The sequence below is a fragment of the Sarcophilus harrisii genome, chromosome X (assembly GCF_902635505.1).
Source record: "Sarcophilus harrisii chromosome X, mSarHar1.11, whole genome shotgun sequence".
NCBI lineage: Eukaryota > Metazoa > Chordata > Mammalia > Dasyuromorphia > Dasyuridae > Sarcophilus > Sarcophilus harrisii.
Window position 1 is genome coordinate 40,139,926 of NC_045432.1, and position 24,642 is coordinate 40,164,567.

A 24,642-nucleotide genomic window follows, 5' to 3' on the forward strand; every position below is an offset into this window, starting at 1 on the left:
CTCTCAGCAGAGAACAGGTGACTACAAGGGCGAAACATCAGATCCAGGACACGTGCTTGGGTACCGTCACTGAACTGGATGGTTTTGCTCAACTGGTTTTCTTTGTTACAGGGGAAAGTTCAGTTAAAACTTTGTGCGTACATGTCATTGAGAAAAAAGTCAAATTAAAATTAAATGATTAAAAAAATACAAGAGAAGGTTCAACTCTGGCATGGGAAGAGAAAGGATATGGTAGCACGGGAGCATACCAGAAATGACTGGGATGTAAAATGAAAAGCATCCAAAAAGCTCACTTAAAAATATCTTCTAGAGAACTGTACATATTTAACCTATGATGGATTGCTTACTGCCTAGGAGAGGGGGAAGAAGAGGAAGGGAGAAAATTTTGGACACCCAGGGGTGAATCTTGAAAACTGTCTTTGCATGTAGTTTGAAAAATAACAAGATATTATGATTTTTTTAAATACCATTCAGGAGGGCGGTTTGATAAGATGTCAACATGATCAAGTGTTCATTACCTGTGTTGAGTTATAACGTTCACAGCTGAGGGATGATTAGCACAATAAGTGAGATACAGAGATTTAAACTGAGGCATTAGGGACATCAGGCAGCCTCCAACTTTCTGCTGACTCTCGGGAAGTCTGTTTCAAAAAGAGAAAGGGGAAAAATGTATGTTATATAAGTAACAAATACCTGAGGATGATTTCCACTAAAATAATAAGAAGGATAACTAGTATTTTTTAATAGTTACTCCATGCCAGGCACTGTGCTAAGCACTTTCCAAATAGCATCTTATTTGATCCTCACGCCAAACGTGTGAACTAGAAGCTACCCTTATTTCTATTTTACAATTGAGGAAACTGAGGCAGACTTGCTCGTAAATGACTTGCTCAAGATCACACTGACGCTGGATCTGAACTCAGATCTTCCTGACTCGTTCTCTATCCTGTGTGTCACCTAGCTGCCCCTTAAAAATGGACACTATCTAGGAGTTCTGAAAATTTTGCTTAACAAAGTTAAAAAAAAATAAGCTAGAAACTCTATTGTTGACTTTACTTCAATAAGATGTTACATACCTACCTGGCGTTGAGAGACCACAGTTCTTAAAGGAAGGCCCAGAGTAAAATGTGAGAATGTTTTCTGTTAATTAAAAGCGTCTAAGACCAAACCGCTTAGAAACAACAAGGGTGCCCACCAGCCTATATCATGGCGTGTGAATATTCCATTCCACAATGGAATATTATTGTGGGTAAGACGTGTTAAATGTAAGGAACAGAGAGAAACGTGGGAAGCCTTCTATGAACTGATACAGAGAAAAGTAAACAGAACCAAGAGAACAACATCCACAGCACCCACGATAAGGGAAGGAGAACAACACTGAAAATTAGCCAAATTTGGATTAACTGTGCTCACCAATCTTGCTCCCCCAAAACAGACGATGACCTAATATTTCTCCCCTCAATGGAGAACAGGAGACTGCGGTTTGGAATGGTATAAATGCTACTTATACAGTTTTGTGGAACTGTTTTTCTTTGGTTCAGGGGAAGGATCAAGAGTATGGAGGGGGTCAGAAGGGATCTAGAGTAATGAATATGGTGTAAGAAAAACAAAATGTGTGGATACAACATTTAAATATTTATGTGCCTAGAAATGAAAGGAGCTTCTTGTAGCCTGCTCCTCCCTACCTCCTCTGCAGGAGAGATGGGGGAAAAAATCACTGTGTGGGACTCCCATAGGCCAACACTTTGAAATGGAGGAAATAGGGTTCAAATAACCACCTCTCAGTAGAGAGATGAGGGACTAAAGACAAAATATTGCAAATACTGTCAGGGGTGGACACTATTTCAATTTCTTTCAATTCATCATTTTTCTTTGTTATCAGAGGGGACTGAGCTGTGGGATGGCAGCAGTATGTGACCAAAAATTAAGGTGATGAAAGAATAAAAGGTACCAAGAAAACTTATTTTAAAGCACCAAATAAAATAAATATGATGGAAAACCTTTAGAGGTAAAGGAAGAGAAATGACAAAAAGCAACATGTGGCCTAAGTTGGGTAGTGAGGACGGGGCAAGGTGAGGAGGAGAGCAGAAAGGATGGTCAGACACATGGTTTGGCCAGCCGTACTTAAGTCTTCCCTTCGCCTCTCTGTCCTCTGGAATCCTGGCTGGCTGCCCGCCTGCTGCTTTCTACAGCCCTCTAGTCGCCTCGTGTGATCCGTCCCAAAGAACAGAGCTCAAGCTGATGCTCAGCCCAAGCTCCCTGAGGACATTCAGAGCCCTTCCTATCCCCAGCCTTCACGAGCCCCACTCCAAAAGTCATACTCATCCCATGATGTCACTTCAGCAACATATACCACATAATAAAATAGGAATGGATCCCTCACTCCCATGTTGTATTACTAAAAGGATATAGTTTTTCTGCTCTAAGCTTCCTTGGAATTTAGTGAAAGTGCCAGAGAGTAATCACAGGATCCTAGATCTCAAGCTGGAAGTGAGCCCAGAAGCCAGCTAGGGCAGCTCTTTCATTTTACAGAAGGGAAAACTGAGACCCAAGGCAGGGAAAGGAACTCCCCCAAGGGATAGTCAGGTAGTAAGCAGCAGTCAGAACTCAAATCCAAGTCCTCTGACTCCCAAACCAGCACAAAATGATGCTAGGGGTGATCCGTGGGAAAAAAGCCCAAAGTCTGTTACAATCTGATAATAATAGCTGACAATGGCTAATATTTCTATAACATTTACTTCGTGCCAGGCGCTGTGCTAAATGCTTTACAATTATTATCTCATCTGACCCTCACAGCAACCATGGGAAAGTAAGTGTTCTTATTATCACCATTTTATAGATGAGCAGACAGCAGCAAAATGATTTGCTAAGGATCACCCAGCTAGTAAGGATCTGAATTTGAACTCAGGACATCCTCACTCAGGCCTAATGCTCTAGCCACCGCACTACTTCGGTGCCCAAACTACTCCGTACTATCCAAGGTACGAAAGGACCGTCATGTCTGTGGCCTCGGGATCCTGCTATTGTCTCCTGCAACACAGCATCTCTCTCGGGTAGACCAGATTCAGTAAACTGAGATGACTTTCCAATGAATAGACATTGACCACAGGTCCTTCTTACAACCCTGGTGACCACTGCCAACACAACGCCCCTGAATTCTCTTGACATCATTTCCCTCTGTTGTGGTCAAGTAGGTAACGAAAGCGGACACACTTTCCCATGCCCAGCCCCACTCCTATAGGCCTCCCCACCCCTGAGTTCCACAGCCAACCTCGAAGACTTACTTTGCACACTCCTCTAGGGCCTGGCACAGGGTCTGCTGAAACGTGCATACTTCCTCAAAGTTGCCCAATAAAGACGCAAACTCCACAGCACTCAGCCTAGGAGGCAAAAGACATCCAATTAGGGTTTGAGACACACTTTAAGTTTCCCAAGGGCCCCAGCTGACTGGTTGAAAGAACCAGAAACCAAGAGCTCCTGATAGGTCACCCCTGCTCTAGTTTACGCTCTCTCTTTGAGGTTTTCAGAGAGTAGACTACTTTACTTATTTTCCTCAGTTTCCCCCTTAAGCAGGTCAATACTCCTAAGAAGAAATAAGTGGGCTACATAATCAATACATTCAATATTTTTTGTTCTGAGGGTTCTGCTGGTATCCTCCAGTGCTCAGAGATCACAAAGGCTTCCAGCACATTAGATGAACTCTTTAAGGCAAATATTTGGGAGGGTAGGAACAATGGGTGCAGATGGATGAGTGGCAATCTGCATCCTTAGAAGAACATCCACAGACGAATATCCTGGATCCCTGTGCAGGATCAAAAACTTTTCTAAATCCTAGTTACTCAGAGAATCAACTTGCTTCAACATCTCCTCAGAAAGGTGAAAATCCACCTCATGAAAATCAAAACCCTGTAGCAAGTCAACTCCTTGAGGGCAGAGACTGGTGTAGCATCCGGTACCCAACAGCAGCTAACTAATAAAGGCTTAGTGAATGGCTGACTGCTCTAAAACAGGGCCTTCTAGCCCTCAGCAAGGGGACTGCAGAGCAAAGCATTTACTGGGAGGCCAAAAGACCTAAAAGAAGCAGACATATTCTCCCAAGACAAGATCCATTTGGGGTCAGAGGGACAGGGCTAAGGTCTGTGTTGATTGACACAGAAAACTCTTGATGGGAAAATTCCCTCAACCAATATAGAGGGGTGACTGTTAGGCAACTCACACTAACAGACAACTGCAAGGGAAATGCCTTGAATCCAGGTTTTCCAAACTCCCCAGACCCAGTCCCTGGTCCGCTACCATGCTGCCTCTTAAAACACTCCCCGGAAGAAAGAAGAATTCCAGAAATGAGATTCAACCAAAAAACCCCAAAACAAAACAAGGACTAGTGGCCAGCCAGCTGCTTCAACCTACAGATCGCTCTTTTGGGGTCAATGCCTCTTCCTTTCAGCTAAATTCCAATGAATAATCTAGAGAAGATTAATATTAGTTTGCAAAGAGCTGCCAGACCTTTAGATGGGCTGTTTCTTAATTATGTGAATGACCTAAAATGTGCATAATCCACAATATTTATCGTAAACTTCTTCCATTTTCTTGTATCAGAAGATTTGTATATGTAAACAAAAGAAAATGGCAGCTTTCCAAAAGGAAGTTGAGGCCACTTTGGTTTTTCTTATTGTTAAGGTAATTGATCACATGCTCTAACCTATTCTTTAATTTCAATAAAAATACTCGATTCCACTGTCAAAGTATGGTCCTTTTTTCCCCACTTGACTTGAAATCGAGGCTGATTTGTTGCAGTGATTGTTGCTATTGGGTTTGTTTGAGTTTTGGGGAGAGGAATCTCAGAATAGCTCAATCTCAGGCCCCAGCCAACATGGTCAGCAGTGGGATTCTTGGAAGATGTCGATGTAGAAATTTGGTTTGCTTCTGATCCAAGATAATTCCCAAAGACTCGTGATGGAAAATACTAACCACAACCAGAGAAAGAACTATGGAGCCTGAATGCAAATCAAAGCGTACAGTTTTTACTTTTTTTACTTATTTTTTTGTTTCTAGTGGTTCCCCCCCTTTTGTTCAGAGTCTTCTTTCACAACAAGATTAATAAGGAGATTTGTTTAACATGATTACACATTATAGCCTGTTTCAGACTGCCTACTGTCTTGGGATGGGAGGAGAGAAAGAGAAAAATTTGGAGCTCAAAATCTTACAAGAATGAATGTTGAAAACTATCTTTACATGTAATTGAAAAAAATACTATTAAATGAAAAGAAAAAGAAATTTGGCTTGCTCCTATGTCACAAGCTTATCTCCTTATTTGTTTGTTCGTTTGTTTGTTTGTGCTCCCAGTGCAATAGAGGAAGGAGATGAGAGGGAGAAAAAAAAATAAATGCCTAATAATTGGATAAAAAAATCAAAACCAAAACTTTATAGATTCTCCCAATTTTATGAGATAGATAATATTAGTATTATGATTCTCAGTTTACAAATGACAGAACCGAGACTCCAAGGGATGAAATGATTTGTCTATGAAGACATGAGATGGTTTCTGAGATTGGATCTGAACCGAGGTGTCCTGACTCCCAGTCCTATACCCAAAACACAGAATGGAATGTTTCATTTTAATGGAGCAAACCTGGCCTTGCAATTGCCCAAGGCAGCATAGCCTGATTTTGCCTACTTCCCTTTAAAAACCAGTCATTTTAAATATTTAAAACAACAACTAAAAAGAAAATTGCTTAAGTCCTTCTGTCTGCACTTCAGTGATGTATGTTTTTATTGTATATGAAATAACGTCCTATTTAATTAAAAAAAAAAAAGAAGTATGGTTCAGTAGAAAGAATATAGTATCTGAGGTCAAAGACCTGGGTTCTAATCCCAGTACTGACACTTGGTACTTTTATGGCCTTGGGCAAGTCTTCTCCTCTTTGGGCCTCAGTTTCCCCTTCTGTAAAATGAGGGGGGTGGGCTAGATGGCCTCATTGTGATCAACAATAAGAAAAACCAAAGTGGCCTCAACTTCCTTTTGGAAAGCTGCCATTTTCTTTTGTTTACACATATAAATCTTCTGATACAAGAAAATGGAAGAAGTTTGCCATAGATATTGTGGATTATGCACATTTTAGGCCATTCACATAATTAAGAAACAGCCCAGCTGAAGTCCCTTCTAGTCTAGGTCTATGATGCTCTGTACGACTTCGGGGAAAAGGGAAGGGAAGAAGCAGTTATTAAGCTATTAAGTTTATTAATTAATTAATTAAGCTAGTAAGTTATTAAGGTACCAGGCATAGTGTTGTATACAGATCTCATGTGGTCCTTACGACAACTTGGGAAATAGGTGCTGTTATTAATCCCAATTTTATAGATAAGGAAAGTGAGGCAGGCAGCAGTGAAGTGACTCGCCTAAGGTCCCACAGCTATGAAGTCTCTGAGGTTGGATTTGAATTTGGGTTTTTCTGACTCCAGACCCAATGCTCTAGCCACCGTACCACCTAGCCGCCTCCAAGCAAATCATTTCTTCTCTCTTAGGTCTCAGTTTTCTTTTCTGTAAAACAAGTGGATTGAACTTGATGACCTCTAAGGTCCCCTCCATCTCCAAAGCCATGACCACTTGTTATTAGTTGCACCCAGAGTAGAGGGACCCAGTCAGCTAACTGCCCTCTAGTCCCCGTAGGGCGCGTCCTCACACGATCGGGGCAGGAAAGTCTCGTCTGGTGCCACAGACAACTCCATTCCAGGCCAGTGACCTCTAAAGCCCCAGAAAGTTATAGTGTGGACGCCCAGACAGAAAAGACTCAGCCACGGGAAGACAAGCCATTGAGCCCCTTCGACTGCAGTTCAGTCCACTAGTCTAGCCTAGGGGTGAGGGTAGGGGGGTAGGCAGGGGCAATGTCAAGGAGACAATAATGGCCTGCTGGCTGCTGAGTAGGCAGACAGCAGTCACTGCCTTTGAAGGGCACAGGCCCCGACTGGCACCGTCTCTGCAGAATCAGGCCTCGGAACATGAGCACAAAGGTTGAGTTGCTAAGAATATACATTTGAGAAACCCTTTGGGGTTGTTCTTTCCAGCCATACCAAAGATGAGAATAGTCCCGACTTCACTCATCGCTTCACAATTTGGGGAATCACACGGCTCAGATGGACAGCCCAGTCTGGTCTTCCAAGTGGGTGACGGCCTATATGGCATGATCCGAGGGCTGAAATATCAACCCCACCACCTGTCCCTTCGCCATGACAGTTTCATTCCTTCAAGTCATAGGATCATGAAATGTTAGAGCTAGAAAGGACCAGAGAGATCAGCTAAGTGGAACTGCCTCACTCTCCAAAGAGAGACAGAGAGAGAAACTGAGGCCCAGAGACATTAACTAATCTGCCCAAGTTCACCAGGTAGTATGTAACAGAGCTAGAACTTGAACTCAGGTCCTCAGGCTGCCAGATTTCTGGGCTACACTTACAAAGTGACCACAAGCAAGTCACGAGACTTCTCTGCAGTCATTGCCCCATCTGTAAAATGCAGAGAATAAGGCTGGTAGTCCCTCCCTCAGAGTCACTGGTAGGCTCAAATGAGATAATACAAATAAGGTCCTTTGCAAACTTGAAATTACTATAGGGATGAGAGGATTATTAAGAGTGAAGGATATTCAGGATTAGCCTTATTCACAAAGGGATGCAACTGGTGGGGAGGGGAAAGGGAGTTATACTTTAGTCAGCTAATCAGCTAACACTTTCATCTTAATCACCAATTAATACTGCACAGGAATGGGCAGCCACCAAGAACAAGAGTGAAACTGGAGTGCAAGTCAGAGGCAAAGATCAAGGGCAGCAGGCAGGAAAGTCCTTAGGTCATCTCTAGGGAAATCAGTGAAATTCATCCCCGGCACCCTTCCAAGAGTTCTATCCATCAATGATCTCAAACCGTAATGAGTGGGAAAGTTTTAGGAAGGAACTTAAATCTGGTCTCAAGCCAGTATCCGGCACATTTGAAGATCAAGGGCAAAAGAAAGGACAATGCCAATGGGCCATGGGTAGAGAGAAGGAAGAACTACTCAACTCTCGTGTAACTTCTGTTTTCTCTGCCAAGGAAAATGACCCTCGGCCCGGGAAGTATGACCCAAAAATAATTAACAGGAAATCCAAGTCAAAGATAAAGGAGAAGAGAATAAGGGAACAGACTGGAAGCTCTCGATGAACCCGAGGCACCAGGCCAGCATGAATAAATTGTCATAGGTGATTACTAAGCTCTTGGAGGCATACTGAGAAAGATCACAGAAAAGAGTAGCAGCTCCTCAAGAAGGGAAATGGACAGTATCGTCATCAATCCCCCAAAAAGGGAGGCAGGTGACATCCTTAAACTATAGTCCGATGGACTGGACTTCAATTCCCAGCAAACAGATTTTTAAAGGACTAGTTTATGAACATTCAGGAAGGAAAGCAGCAGCACCAGGTGCTGAAGGTAAACTCTACGGCTTCGTCCAAAAGAAGTCACGCCAAGCTAGCCTAAGGTCCTTTCTGGGCAGACTCATAAAGGGAATGCTAGAGACCACTGATTTTGAGGAAGGTGGCACTGGTGTAGATATGACGGAGATCGAGGGTTCGATTCTCATCTAATTGGTTCAGGGAGGTGTAAGAACTGCTTGACTAACCACATCCCAAAACTAGTCATTAATGGGCCAAGGCCAACCCAGAAGGAAGTGTCCAGTGGAACATTCCACAGATGGCCATATTGTATCAGACATTTTCAGCGATGACAAGCAAGATGTATATGGCATACTTTTGAATACGGGTGGCACAAAGCTGAGAGTAGGGTATGTTGGTAAATGTTTAACAACCAGTTCTGGAGATAGGAGAAAACCATATGCCCATGACACACTTTTAAGATTTATCTAAATTACCTATATTTTCTTTTTTTTTTAATTAAAGCTTTTTGTTTTTCAAAACATATGTGTGGACAATTCAACATTAGCCCTTGCAAAACCTTGTGTTCCAATTTCCCCCTTTCCCCCACATTCTTCCCTAGATGGCAAGTAGTCCAATATATGTTAAACATGGCAGAAGAATACGTTAAATCCAATATATGTATACATATTTATACAATTATCGTGCCGCACAAGAAAAAAAGAGAAGCAAAGTAAAATGTAAGCAAACAACAACAGAAAGAGTGAACATGCTATGTTGTGAACCACACCCAGGTCCCACAGTCACCTCTCTGAGTATGGATGGCTCTCTTTATCACTAAACAATTGGAACTGTGAATTACCTATATTTTCTTTATCATTTTTCTTAAGTCTAGAAATCAACAACAAACCAGCCTTAATTTGTAGTTCTTGTTGGATTCCAAGGTGTAAATGTTGACACTGAAAATTTAATGATGGGCTCTAGTTCCAAAACACACTCCTGGCACAGAAGGACAGCTAACACAGTAGAATGACAGATGGGTTCTACAAAAGACCGTAACAGGCTAGAGCAATGGGCCAAATCAAAAAAACTGAAATCTAACAGAGATAAAGAGAAAGTCCGACACTTAGTTTAAACAAACTGAGTATCGCACAGGGCAAGCAGGATTAGACAATGATTAGAGTGAAAAAGACCTGGAGGGCTTAATGGTCTGCAAGTTCGACTGAGTAAAAAGTATCCTGTTGTGGTTTGTCCCTTGTTCTCAAAGAGGACCGTGGCATCAGGGAGGTGATGTCGTGACATGGAAGTGAACTGGATTAAAGTGAGGGAGGGCTGGGCAAGGTCACCTGCCTCACTTTCCCCTTCAGAGTCAACTGGATCCAGGGATCCAGGTATAGATCGGGAGGACTGGAGTCGGCTCTGGATGCAGTGGCTGTCTAGTGGAGTGTTGGTGTTCTTTTTCTTTAAAATAAGAGTTCTCTCTGAGAGAAAGCAGGTTTCTCGGAGAGGTTTTCTGGAGGCAGCCTTAGTCTCCGTTGAAATAAATAATTATTCCAAAATCGCAGCCAGCTGATAGAAGATCTGAACTTTTATTGTATCCTTCAATATAGCCCAGTTAGCTCAGGCCTATCTCTCTGCTTGGTTCCAAGAGATCTTGCAGTTATGTCTTTTATCGCCTCCAGCTCACCACCGCCTTGTGGCTTCTCAATCTCCAACTGAGGCGAGTGGGCTTCTGTATCTCCCAGAGTGCTCCTTTCCGATCCCAATGTTCCCAAGAAAAACTCTCCCAAGCTCTAAGAGCTTCCTGTATATATATGATCTCCCAAAGGTTAACTCCTCCTTCTGGAGAGAGAAGGATTCTGGGTTATCTCCCAGAGTGCTCTCTGGCCCTAAGGAAGGTATGAATTTGGATATCTCATACTAAACCTGAAATCTCCCAAATGTGTGAACTCTATTGAGTACTTAGATACTTATGAGCTCTCTAAAGGTGTGAACACAAGCATCGTTTCTATCAGTTGTACTTAGTACCTTGTTTCAAGTTCTGGCCCAAAATATCTCTTTCTAAGATCAAATCAATCATATTGAACCAGGCCAAATTAGATAATTATTGTCTCTATCAACTCCAATGGCTTAACACTTTGTAAAGATTCCAACAGTGGAGCTGTCTCAGCATGGCCTGTACTGCCTTGAGAGGTAGTGGGGTTCCTTCCTTGGAGGCCCTGAGGCACAACTCAAATGACCCTTACCCAGGATGCTATAGAGAAGACTCAGGCTTCTGACAGGGGGCAGACCAGAAGGCCTCTGAGGTCTGGGATTTTCAATCATCCCTCAGTCAGAGAAAAATCTGTGTCTGTAGAAAGAATTCTTAGGGAGCTGATTAAAAACTTGTTCTATTTCCTTTTCTATAATGGGACTATTTAAGTAATTTATTTCCTCTTCGTTATTCTGGGGAATCTATATTTTTATAAGTATTCCTCCATTTCACTTAGGTTATCAAATTTATTGGCATAAAGTTGGGCAAAATAGCTCCTGATAATTAATTGCTCTAGTTTCCTCTTCATTGGTGGAAATTCTCCCTTTTCATTTTTAAGACAAACAATTTGATTTCCCCTTTCTTTTTTCTAATCAAATTAACTAAAGGTTTATCTATTTTGTTGGTTTTTTCATAAAACCAACTCTTAGTTTTATTTATTAATTCAATAGGTTATTTTAGTTTCAATTTTACTGATCTCTCCTTTTATTTTTAGAATCTCAAGTTTGGTATTTGATTAGGGGGTTTCAATTTGTTTTTTTCTAGCTTTTTTAGTTGCAAGCCCAGTTTCTTGATCTTCTCTTTCTCTATTTTCTGTGAGTAAGCATCTAGCGATATAAAATTTCCCCTTATTACCGCTTTGGCTGCATCCCACGCATTTTGGTATGTTGTGTAGATAGAATTCTTATAGACAAAAGAACTTGCCAAGAAAGCAAGGGAAGACTTGGATGTTATTGAAAGGCCTCAGAGCTTTCAAAGGCCTCACTCTGCCCTAATCTCATTTTGCTCCAGGTATAAAAAAAGGCAATCTTCCAAAATCCTACTGCCTTGCCCACGGCCATGGAAGCTCAGTCATGTTCCCTGACCTTTCTCAGTGCATCACACCATCAGCAGTTTGATTTATACACTTCAATTTAGTGCTACGGAAACTGGCCTTGGACACAGAAGAAACAACTCCATGGATGATTTACTTGGAATTCTCCCCAGGCACAGGCCAGACTACACGTGGGTCTCCTCCACCTTCCCTGCCTTGTCTGCTCGTTCCCTCTTATCCTCAATCATTTCCTCCTCACACCTGCTCTATTCTTTCAAGACTCCCAGGAGTCCAGCTATGTCTCTATTTCCATCTCCGACCATAACATGGCTAGACGATGCTGCAGTAGATAGAGCGCCAGGCCTGGAGTCAGGAGGAACTGAGTTCAAATTCAGCTTTAGACACTCACTAGCTATGCAAGCCTGGACAAATCTCCTCCCTTGTAAAAAAGGGATAATAGCAGCACCCATCTCCTGAGGTGGTTGTGGGGATGAAATGAGGTAATATTCATAAGGCGCTCAGCACGGTGCCTGGCACATAGTGGGTGCTATATAACATTAACCAGTAGTTTTTTATTCTTATCTTGCATCTACCTTGTAGCATAGTCGTGAGAAGCAAATCAGAAAACTGCTTCCCTGCCTACTACAAGTACTCACTGGGATTCTCCTATGTCCACCATCTTTGATCCACTGAGCTTACCATGCTCCCATAATCTCTACCACGTCTTTTCATGTATCACTGCTAGCCCCATTTCAGAGAGAGACAGCAGTGGAGCAGGACAGCGTTTTGGTTTGAGAATCTAGAAGGCTTCAGCTCAACCTGCCTGTGACACAGAGGAACTCTATGGCCTGGTCAGTTCTTAAGACTCCAGAAGAGTAACTGTACTCCCTCCAATAGTAGAGGGAGTTTCCCCACCAGGATTTCCCTACATCTATGAAGTCACAGGGTGCAATAAAGGAAGGGTAGGGAGGTACAATGGGAAGAGCCTTGCATGTGGCTTTGAATCCCAGCTCTGCTACTTATTACTGGGGTGATCTTAGACCTTAACCTCTCTGAACCTCAGTTTCCTCATCTGTAAAATGAGGGGGGTTGGACTACTGAGGTCCCTTCCAGTGCTAAATCTAGTACCTGGGGGCTAGAGCTTTCTTGGAATAAAAATCTCTTTATCGCTGGGAGAAAAATCCACCAAAGAAAAAATGAGGAAACATTCAGGAAATGGGGCTGGATAAGGGCTGAAAATAATTTATAGAGCATCTTAAGGTTTGCACTTCACAGATATTATCTCGCTTTATTATCGTCTGGAGACAGATGGCTTGGAGCTGAGACTTTCAGGAAGGAGCAAGGCTTAAGTAAACAAGAAGACTTTTAATCTTAGATCTTTAGGTTCTCTACACCTGGCTGCTCTCTTTTACAGATGGAGAAACTGAGAACAAGAGAAAGGAGGGGATCTGGCCCAGATCACCCAGCTAAGCAGCAGAGGCTGTACTATGTTTTCACATATATCTCCATACACTCCATCTACAGCATCAGGGAAAGAAGTGGTAAACGGGGGAGCAAAGCACGCGAGTTCCCTTTGACCAAGCCATGTCGGCGCACAAAAAGCTCAGCAGAGAGGGGAACGGCAGTGGGGGGAAAGGTTTCTGTCCTCAATTACACAGACTGTAATTTTTGCTCAGCAAATCATTGCTCAGCTTTTCACCAGACTGCCAATATTTTAATCTCTGATAAAGCCTGGCCAAGGTAAATATTAACACATGTCTGTACAAAGAGCTTCTGTTTACAAATACTGGACATCTACACGCTGAAGAGGGCTTGAATGGGCCTTTCAATGGTCACCTCATAAGCCAACAAGCACATGGGAAATGAAGTTGTCTGTAGGGCCCCGGGAAACAGGGGGAATGCTAGAGACCTCCTCCTTCAGAAGCTGACACTCTGCTAGGGAGAAGGAGACCTATGTACACAGAAGGAGGAGAGGAGGAAGAATATGAGAAGGGCTAAGGAGAGATCCGGGCAAAGCTCTTGGTGAAACGTGTCAAGGGAGAGATCACTTTCACGGGGGGCGGAGGGAGAAGGAGCAGAAGCAGGGAATTCTTCAGGGAAGAGAAAGCTCGACAAACAGAGCCTGGGACACAGGGCCACCACAGGCAGAAGGATCATATACGTGAAGGTCCAGAAGTGAATGGGGGTTGGTGAGCAGTCCAGTGAGATGGGAGATGGGAGAGACAGGTTGAAAGGAGATTGTGAAGGGCCTTAAGCGCCAGGCTAAGGAACTAGGCTCTCACCTGTGGCTCCAAGAAGCCCCTGTAAAACCATTTTGGCAGATGGGCTAAAGGAGATTGAGAGAAGGCGGCAGGCCTCAAAGCCATTGGTGAGTCACGCTACCCCAAGCATGTGAAGGCTTCTCCGGTAGAATGGGCAGATGAGAACAATCTGGTCCAAAGGCCATGAAGGCAATTAAAGCAAGAGCTGTAGTGGAGCACTTAGAGCTTGGTCAGACATGAAAGACACCAAGACCATCCACTGCCAACTGGGCCATGGCCAGTTATCCTGACTTTTGTCTTATTCCTGGATCTCAATGACCCAGAAAGAGAGACTGAGGCTGACAACTCTGTGCAACTCTGCCTCACTTAAATCCAGTTCACACGAGTCAAGACGTCACCCAACATGATGTCATCGGTCCTCTTCAAAAACAAAGGGTGAACCGCAGCAACAAGGAGTTTGTATTTTATCCCACAAGTAAATGGGGAGCCAGTGAAGCTTCTTGAGCGTGGTCAGAACTGTGACTTAGGAAGATTATTTTGGAACCTGGAGAAAGGAGAGCCTGGAAGTAGGCTCTCCAACCAGTTAGGAAGGCATTGCCGTAGTCCAGATGAGAACTAATAAGGGCTTGATCTAGAATAGCAGTTCTATGAGTGGAGAGGAAGGGGAAAGACGAGAGAGAAGCTACAGGGCAGCAATGAAAGGACTGGGAAACTTCTCAGACTGTTGGATGGGGGAAGGAGAGGGGGACTCCAGGATATCTCCAAGAAACCGGAAGCAGGGAGAGCCATTAGGAAGACATGGAAAAGGTTAGTTTCCTGCCAGACATCTTTCTAAGTAACTGCTTTTTACCAGTGCAAAGGTGAAGGAGAAAATTCTGCCAGTGAATGGGAGCTGTCTGAGGTCAGCCGCCCACAGTTCCTCTGGGCAGCCCTCTGCTGGGGTTTCCCACTATCAGATCCCAGCAGAGAGGCCTTCCTGGAGAGCAAAGGTCAGAGTCAATCTGTGTCCTGCCCAATTCACATGCTTGCAGGGATTATTGGCGAGAACCACAGGGCAAAATAACCAGGGAGCCCATTTCATTTCTGGAGGGTAAAGCCAGACACACCATGGAAAAAAGATCCAGGATGAACATGGCACCCGGCAGAAAGAGAAATCAGATCTTCTCTTCCACAGCCAAATTCTTGGGGAGCGACATCTTGTAGGATTTCTGCCGCCCTGGCCATGTTCTTGGCAACTCGTGCATGATGGGAATTCTTTTAAAGGGCATTCACCCAGCTCCAAGACACCAGCGCGATGGCTACACTGACTGGCATTATTGGGTTTTATTGAGTGTGGACCTGACAATGGAAAGCTTACTTGTCATTGGCCTGGAGCGGACGTAAGTAAGTTGCAAGAAGCGACTGTAGTTCCTTAGCGTAGTCCTGTTCGGTTTCCAGGATGTTTTGCAAAACCTACAGAGAGACAAAATTTGGATGAGTACAGCCATGAGCCAGAATGATGAATCCCCAAATCCCAGAGTTGGAAAGATCATCAATGACCACTTAGGCCAACTAAGACCCAAGCTAGAATCCCCTCTGCCACATTCCTAGCCGAGCGCTCATCCGGCCTGGGTGTGAAGGCTTCTCTAATGCGGGCATAATGTGATGTATCCGAGAGGGTACTGGACCCAGAGTCAGGAACTCTTGGGATTCAAATCCTGCCTTGGACACTTGCATGAACTTTCGTCATGACCATTTCCTTTTCTCAGTCTGTTTTCTCATCTATAAAATGGGTAGAAGATCAAACAAAATAACTTATGTCAAGCACTCCGCTAACGTCTGCTGTCTGTCAACTCTACCGCTAACTCACTATATGGTCTGAGGTACGTCACTCATCCTCCTTGAGTCTCAGTTTCCTCCTCTGTAAAATGAAGTCGGTCTACATTACTCCTAAAGATCCTTATAGTTCTGAAATCCTGTATTTCCTGGTGGGATTGCCCCAAATAAGCACATGATTGAGATGTTGTACCCATGAAAGGAAGCCACTGCTGTGAGAAAGCCCAGCCTCCAGATACCCTGCTCCTGGTGAGGTCCAGGGGCAGCATACACGGAGAATAACAGAGATGACTGATGGATCTCTTCCCATAAATGAGATGAGGTACACATCGGAACAGCTTCTCAGATATTTCAGTGTTCAGAACACCTTCTAGCTTCCCTAAATTAGTGTGGAGGTGACATGGCACTGGAGTTGGGAGTTAAATAGTCTGGGTTTGAATCTCGGTTCTGCCATTTATGACCTATATGACTCCTCTCTGTGCCTCAGTTCCATGGTGGGTAAAGAGAAGGCGTTAGATTTCTTCGTCTCTGAGCTCCCCCCCAGCTCCAAAACCAACGGTCTCTTTGACTTTCCATTGTTTTGGCCATCGACCCAGTAGGAGACCTGCTGGGGACTCCTAGAGTCTTTGAGGATGAAAGGACATGAGAGAATGGGGGCCTCAATGGGGATGAGCCTACCTACTGGAAGGCCTCCCTCAGTAGAGAGGCAGAAGGCAAGGATATGTGGCAGAAGGGCATGTGGCAGGCCTGCTAGGTTCAGGGTGAGACACACTTTTCTACACTATGCCAGGTAGACTGGGTCTCTAGGCCCTGTTCTTTCATCCCTGATGCTCCCACTTAAAGGATACCAAAGCGTCCTTTTCCCCCAAATAACTACAACACACATGCTGGGTGGGCCAGGACATAAAGCAGAGTCTGGGGGAGATAACTTAACCATCAGCATGCTGGTAAAAAAAATGTTCCAAACTCAAAGACTTACAGGAACTCAGGCAGAGTGAAGTGAGCAGAACCAGGAGAACACCATACACAGTAAAAATAAGACTATGTGATGATCAACCATGAATAATTTAGCTCTTCTCAGCAACACAGGGATCCAAGACAATACTGACAGACTTAGGATGGAAAATGTCATCCACATCCAGAGAGAGAACTATGGAGGCTGAATGTGGATCGAAGCATTTTCACTTTTTGTTTTGTTTTTGCTTTCTCGTTTCTTATTCTCGTTTCTCGTTTCTCATTCTCTTATTCTAATTTTTCTTTCCCAACCTGACTAATAATTAAAAATGTTAAAAATGATTGCACTTTTTCTTATGCAACATGACAAAAATGGAAATACGTTCAGAAGAGCTGCATATGTTTAACCTGTATGTGTTTGATTGCTGTCTTGGGGGGAAGAGGGAGAAAAATTTGGAACACAGGATTTTGCAGAGGCAAATGCTGAAAACTCTCTTTTATTTGGAAAAATAAAATACTATTTAAAAAATAATGTATTATCCTTTCACAGTTTGGTGTTGAAATGGACAGAAAAAGTACTTTAAATATAAGGAAAATAAAATAAGGAAAAATAGCTGGCAAAAGATCACTTTTTTCATAGATGAATAATTTGGTTCTGGAAGGAATAGAGAAATAACCAATAAAAACTACTAAAATATCTGTATAAAAAATAAAAAATGATTGCATATGTATATCCTATATCAGATAGATTGCTGTCATAGAGAGGGGGGAAGGAAAAAAATTGGAAATCAAAATCTTACAAAAATGAATGTTGACATCTTAACCCCAATTGCCTCAGCAAAAAAAAAAAAAAAAAAAAAAAAAAAAAAAAGAATGTTGAAAACTATCTCTATATGTAACTGGAAAAACAAAATACTATCAAAATAAAAAAAATAATGTTTCTAAAATTTCTTGGGAAATGGAAGTCTAAGGATGCAGGGGCAACATCAAGTCCTAACCCTTCACTTTATGGATGGAAAAACAGAAGACTAAAGAGGGGAAGTGACTTGGTCAGTAAGACCCACTTAGAGACAGTGCCAAGATACGGACCCTGGCTTCCTGATTCGTAGTGTTCTTTCCACTATACCAGTGGGTTCCCAAAGTGTGGGCCACAGATCTCTGGGAGTCCCCAAGACCTTATCAGGGGCAAAGTCAAAACTACTTTCAGAACAATAATTAGAAGTTCAAATTTCTAATTAAGTAAATATTGAGAGATTATAACCCACTAAAGCAAAAACTCCCCACGTAGGGCCCACAACCAAAAAAACAGAACTGACACTCCGTCCCCCGCCTGCCTCTATCTTGAAAGCAAGTTTGTTTTCCCATTTGAGTTTCCTGAATGAAAAGTCGCAATGAGTAAATCTAAAGAGATGTCCACGTCCCCCGGGGCAGGTGGAGGAAGGTATTCATGCTCCGTATGGCTAAAGACAAGCACAAATGGCCAGTGTGATTCATGACCACGTGATGATGGGCTGCTGGCCAGATGGATATGTATATAACAATCATCTTGTGATCAATGTATTTAGCAGCTTGTACTCTACTTAGAACATGACATTAAATTCAGAGAAGTATCCCTTACTGAATTAGAATTTAAGCAGGGGCTTGTTTAGCCCTGATCAACAAAGGGCCACATTTGATCTTTAATATCGGTGAAAGAGCTTTTTAACCTATTAAACATTATCCATGTAGACTTCATATGTGATTCCAACAAGCACCCTTGGAAGTCAGCAGGACATGTATTATTATTATTATTACCCTATTCAACAAATGAAGAAACTGAGGTCAAGAATGGAGAGGGCCACAGACAGTGGGGGAACTCCGGGTAAGGTATAAGGCCCTTCAGCCCAGAGGGAATCTGCTGACAATGTGTGGTTCGGCTCCCCGGCTCCCTTAAGGGCTCTCGGACTTCCGGAGAAGTCAGGGGGCGGTGACAACCTGTGTTGTGATTGAAGCAGAGTGATACCAGGTGGCAAACTATGTACAATAGCAAGTTGGTTATGTGGTCCCACGTGTGCAGTATATACTGGGCACATGCCCGGTGTTTTTGTTATATAAGGGTATGAGGGCTTGTAAGGGTGAAAGAACGGAGAAGAAATGGACTCCATATTTCCACCATCCTCGGGATTCCCGCCTCAAAACTCTTCCACTAAAGATGGTATAATTTAATCACCCCGGCATGGGGGCTCTAGGAAGCACGGTAATGTTTTATCACCCCAAATTGGGGGCTCTAGAAAGCAGGACGCAACAAAGAGAAGTAACAAGAACAAGATCACACCAGTCAGTGGCAAATCCAAAGCGAAATGTCAGGTCTTCTCACCCCTGACCTAACCTTCTTCTCACTGTAACTTTCTACATATAGTTGTAGAAAGGACAGTGAATTTGGAATTAGGGGCCCTGAATCTGAACCTTACCTCTAGAGGCTGCTTTCTACTTGTGTAACCCTGACGTCCCTTTCCCCTTCTGGGCCCTCAGTCTCCTCTATGTTGGATTAGCTGATCTCTCAGGTTCCTTTCAGCTCTAAATCATAGGATCCTAGCTCTACAACTGGAAGGGACCAAAGAGACCATGTGGTTCCAACCCTTCATTTTAGAGAAGAAGCTAAGAGATTCACCTATGGTCACAAACACATCAGATATAGGATCCAAACCGAAATCCACTGACTCCTGAGCCACTGCACTTTCCACTGGACCAAGCTGTTCCATCATTCACTAAGGAACTAGAAAGGGAGGAGTGATCTATGGAAAAGTGTCAAGTTGGAACGGCCATATCCAAGTCATCACCTTGGGTCGGCCACTGAACCGTTCCAAGCCACATTTTCCATAGCTGTAAAACCAGGATATGACTTGCATTCTGCCCCTCACGGGGATATTAGAAAAATCAAACGTGATCCTATATGGAACCACACATTGCTATCTCTTATTATTAGGAAACCACATCACTTGTAAAGTGTTTCTTCAAAGTAGAAATAGTCATTTCTATGTGACCCTAAAATCTACCTCCAGCATAGCCCCAAGGAGTACACGACCCACGCCAGCAATTAGTCAGACCCAACAGCTGAGACGACATTTTATATAATAACTTCATCCGTTGGCCAGCCCGCCTTGGAGATGACCTTGGGGAGTGAGGGAAGGGATGTTTAGGAGCAAATACTTCTAAGTTTGAGCCTCTTCCCAAGGCCCCAGGTGGAACAGGGAGAGCATGCCCTGGATTTGGGGGAGGGAGGAGAGGAAGAACTCTTTATATTTCTGTTTTTACTAGATCTTCTTGATAAATATTCCTGCATAAAAAAGCTAAATGATGTCCACTGGTAAAATAATACCGAGACATGAATCACTGGGCCAATCAATGAAATAAGGGAAATACTAACTGTAACCGGCAATGAATATTGGGGAGAACACACTGGAATGGACCCTCCAGACCAAGTAGCCACTAGACAAGACCCTTGATACTCTAAAACACGCTGGGTCTAACTAGAAAGAAAACCCGGCCTACTATGCACAGGCCACAACGGTGCCAAGTAACAGGAAACCAAGAAGCCACTAATCAGTCCCCATTTCCAATCATCATTACTGGAAGATCTACCAGTGACATGGGTATCATATAAGCTGACTTCAAGAAAGAGATCTGGGGGCATTCAGGCCTGGTCTAGAATCAATTGCAATTTGGGCCTGGATATTCCTACCTCTCTATTTTTGTTCACTTTGTTCCCCCTGCCAGAAAGGTTTCCTTCCTTCTAAGCCCATTTAAGTCCTGCATGCCCCAGGTCAGGACAACTAGGGAACACTACAGTGGACAGAGCACTAGAGTCACAAAGAGTTGAGTTCAAATCCAGCCTCAGATATGTCCTAGCCATATGATCCTGGACAAGTCACCTAACTTCTATCTGCTTCAGCTTTCTCAAATGGCAAAAATAAAATGAGCGTAATAATCGCACCTATTGGAACAAGAGGTTTGGCAATTGTTAACGCTGTAAACTTATCCATGCATATAACCTGTAAATAAAAGGCTATTAAAAAAAAACATTAAAAAAAATAATAATCGCACCTATTTTCCAGGGTCATTATAAGGATCAAATGAGATATCTGGAAAGTGCTTAGCACAGTGCTGGACACAGAGTAAGTACCTGAAAGGTGCACGTTTCCTTCCTTTCTCCTTTCTTCCCTTTCTACTTTCTTCCCCCCTTCTCTTCCTTCCTTCCTTCTTTCCTTTCATCCTTCAAGGTTCAGCTCACCCTAGCTTCTACCATGGATGATCAGAGGCTTATAAAATACTGAGGTGGAAAGCCTTTAAAGACTATTTTGTGTGGCCCCCCATCATTTGACACGAGGAAGCTGAGGAGCAGGGAGGGCTTGCCCGTGATCACAGAACTAATCACCGGAGCACCCACTGGACATACCGGTCATCCGGCACCTGCCCTAGAACTCTCTTTTAATATCCCCATCCCACCCAACGGCTGGCCCTTGTCCCCAAACAGCTTCCCAGAACTTGTTTTCTGATGGCCCCAGCGCCCAGCACACACTAGGAGAGCAATAAATGTTTGTTGACAACAGTGACTTCTGGCATGTAAATGAGCATTAGCTCCAACAATCCTGAAGTGCTAAATGCTCCCCTTCCATCAGTCACCTGGAGAGCAAGGCCAGGTGGAGCAGCTCTAATGAAACAAGGCCCAGAGAGAAAGGCTGGTACATTACCGGAGTTGGGCTAAATATAACCTGAATGCGCTTTCCGTGCTAAGTCTGCTGTTTTCTCTGTAACAGCTTAAATGGTGCATCCTCTAATTGAACCTGGCAGCTAAGACATATGGGCTCATTTTCCTTGTTTCCAGTCTTCCTGGCACAGAACATCAAACTACAGTGGGCAAGGAAAAGTCCGAGCTCAGAGGAGGGTGATTGGAAGCGTGAGTAAAGAGGAAAATTAAACACTCTCTGGACAACAGGGGACGATGTCACAGAAAACACTCAGGGGTTCCCATATGGCGGGGGAGTAAGCTAAGGTCAGCGGCCCCAGAAGCTACCAACGCAGAAGAACACTTCTGCATTGCCCCGGGTCCCAGAAGGATGCTGGGCTCTCGTTCCCACGCTCTAGATTCCAATCATTTAACCAGGGGTGGCCAAACCACAGCCTGGGAGCCATACCATCTGGCCATGTCTGAGAAGAGATAAAATCTCAATCCATTTCAAGTCAGTCATATTCGGTGTCTGTGGCCAATTTGGCCACGCACTGGCTTCTGGGAAGATGGGGAGATCTTGCTTTTCTGTTTCATGGGTGCGAAGTATACTCATAAGAGTATCCAAACTTTGACATGGAGTCAAAGCCATGTCAGTGTACTCATGGGAAATGGGCTAGCGTCCTCCCTCTCTTCCTCCTCTCCCCTTCACCCTGGGGAGAATTTGTAGGAAGAGGGGAAGGGAGGGGAAGATGCTCTGGTAATGTGGGGAGGAATTCCTGTGCCCTTGTGAGTTTCCTTCCCAGGATGACAAAACCTAACAATGGTGGGAAGGCATTTCCTGAGCTGGGGGAGACGGGAAGCAGGTTGACTTAATTAAAGACACTCAGAAAAAGAGGGGTCTTACTGAAGAATGGGTGGGAGATGGTGCGATGGAAAGACTATTTGATTTGGAGTTAGAAGACCTGAGATCTAATCACAACTCTTCCATTTATTCTATGTGACCATAGAGAAGCGGCTTTCAGTACTCCCTGGGTCTTACTTTCCTCATGGGACAAGGATGGAGCTGGACTACATGGTCTCCCAGGTCTCTTCCAGATCTATCTAGATCTTGTGATGAGATAACGGGTAAAGATCCATTTAAACCCTCATTTAAATGTAATTGGAGGCGAGATGAGGACAAGGGATGGGAGAAGGGGGTGGAAGAAGAAAAGAAGACTGGATATTGAAGGCAGTAAGCCCAGTTATTCCTAAAATAAAGGCCTGCTCTCTGCACAGCTGAGAAGAGGCTGCTTATTGGAATGAATATATTCCAAGATGCCTTTTGTTAATTCTTCCAAACTGAAAAATATAGTTCTCGGTCTCTCACTTCAACTGCCATGAGTTTTTGTTCTTATCTCCATTCCCCTCCCTCATCACAGAAGGATCCGCTGAAGGAACCAGGGACATTTTTTCCTGGAAGAGAAGAAGACATGAAGGAGGACATGAGATCTGTCTTCAAGTATCTGAAAGGCCGACATATGAAAAAGGGAAGCGATTTTTTCTGTCTGGGCCCAGGGGCAGAAACAGGAAGAATAAGTGGGAGCCAGTGGGCTCTCCTGCCCGAGAGGGCTTTACTCTCAGGCTGCCTGACTACTTGTTGGGAAATACAATAGGAAATTCCTGTTCCAGTGTGGCCTAAACTAGACAGATGGCCACAGAGGGCCCGACCAACTCAGAGAGGCTGAGATGCTCCCATTTTTTCCTTTATAAATGATCTGTACACTGTCTATGACCCACACCCTCACTTACACACACAAAGAACAGTGTTTGAAAGTATCAATGGAATAGAGACATTGGAACACATGCACACACAAACATGAGCATATTACAGCCCTAAATATCTTCTCAATCATAGGATCATGGGAACTTAGATTTAGGGCTGGATAGGACTGAATAGGACATTTGAGCCCAACGTCCTCATTTGTAAAATGAGGAAAATGAAGCACAAGAAAATGAAGGAACTTGTCCAAGGTGACACAAGGGACAAGTGTCTGAGCTTCTCTCTCCAGCTCATGATTGCATTATTTAGCCTTTTAACCTTGTTAAGACGGTTATCTCATTGATATATCGTGTCCGTGTGACCTTGTGAGGGTAACTCACTAAGACTAGAAGTTAGAGAGGAGGGCCCACACCAAAGTCTTTGGAGAGAGAGTTTCCTCAGCCAGCAGTTTCCAGGTCTCTATTCATATCTTTAGCTCAATAACCCATCCAGAAGGGAAAATCAATAAAAAACCAACAACTCACATTTCTCTTAAATTATAAGGTATCAGCCTCCCATGAGGCATAATTATGATTATCTCTATTCTACAGATGAGAAGACTAAGGCTTAAAAATGTAGGCACCATTTCTCATTAGAGACAGGAAATGAACCCAATTTCTCCATCTCCAAATTCAGCACTTTTCCCATTCCAGTGAGTACTGGGAATTGCAGAGTGGCCCCAATATGGACTTCAAAAGGTCCATTCAAGGTTCCATTCAAAGTCACTGGTGTTGGCCAGAGGCAAATCATTCAAAAAAACTCAGCAACCCTGGAAAACCCTGTGGATATTCTAAGTGGAAAGAGATTAGAAAGAATCCTGGCCTTCTACAGACCACCCAAGCCCTGAGAGAGATGAAAACAAAATGGAACATGAGGTTTTGCAGGGGTAGGTGTTGAAGGCTGCCTTTATATGTGTCTCAAAAATAAAAAGTTATTGTTAAAAATAATTAATTCATAAATTCTGTTGGATTCTACAATATAGTTTCTTCCAAGAGAGGGATGTGCTAAAGAAAGGTAGAATTTCATTACAAAAGATTAGATAATCAAATTAGCATGTATTTCAGAACCAAATTGAAAGTATTTTTCTTTTTCCTTCCAGAAACAGCTATTGAGACTAAGCTGACTTCATTATCTATGTAGTCTCTCATCTGTTGATACGCTTAGAGTTGAACAAATGTTCAGTCCACCAAATCAGAGCCAGACACCTATAACCACAGCAAAACAAGAATGTTGAGATTCAGTATATAGAACAACTACTGTTTATCCTTCAATCTTGCATTGTCATTAGTAGAAAAATTAAATAACTTTAAAATATTTTATTGTAAGAGATACCGAGTTAATTTGGTAACAAGACAGGCAGAAAAGGAAAGAAATCAGTTCTACCAAGAGAACACTGTACACAGTAACAAGATTATATGATGATCAATTGTGATGGATGTGGCTCTTTTCAACAATGAGGTGATTCAGACCAGTTCCAATGGACTTGTGATGGAGAGAGCTACCTGCATCTAGAAAGAGGGCTGTGGGTAATGAAAGTAGATCACGATGTAGTATTTTCAGCTTTTCTGTTGTTGCTGTTTGCTTGTTTTTTAGGTTTCTTCCTCATTTTTCCCTTTTTGATCTACTTTTTTTTTAATAGCCTTTTATTTACAG

The 24,642-nt window shown here is 43.3% G+C and overlaps 1 protein-coding gene across 5 annotated transcripts in view; it reads right to left on the reverse strand.

Moving 5' to 3' along the window:
- The window catches only part of ARHGEF6 (Rac/Cdc42 guanine nucleotide exchange factor 6), a 117,024-nt gene that overhangs the window by 36,971 nt on the left and 55,411 nt on the right, over positions 1 to 24,642 (reverse strand). For all 5 annotated transcript variants that reach the window (XM_012553310.3, XM_003774853.4, XM_031944798.1 and 2 more), the window contains 3 exons: positions 15,072 to 15,166; positions 3,285 to 3,380; positions 519 to 641 (listed from right to left, as the gene is read on the reverse strand). In XM_012553310.3, coding sequence (XP_012408764.1) covers positions 519 to 641; positions 3,285 to 3,380; positions 15,072 to 15,166 — 314 coding nt within the window. The remainder of the gene's footprint in view (positions 1 to 518; positions 642 to 3,284; positions 3,381 to 15,071; positions 15,167 to 24,642) is intronic.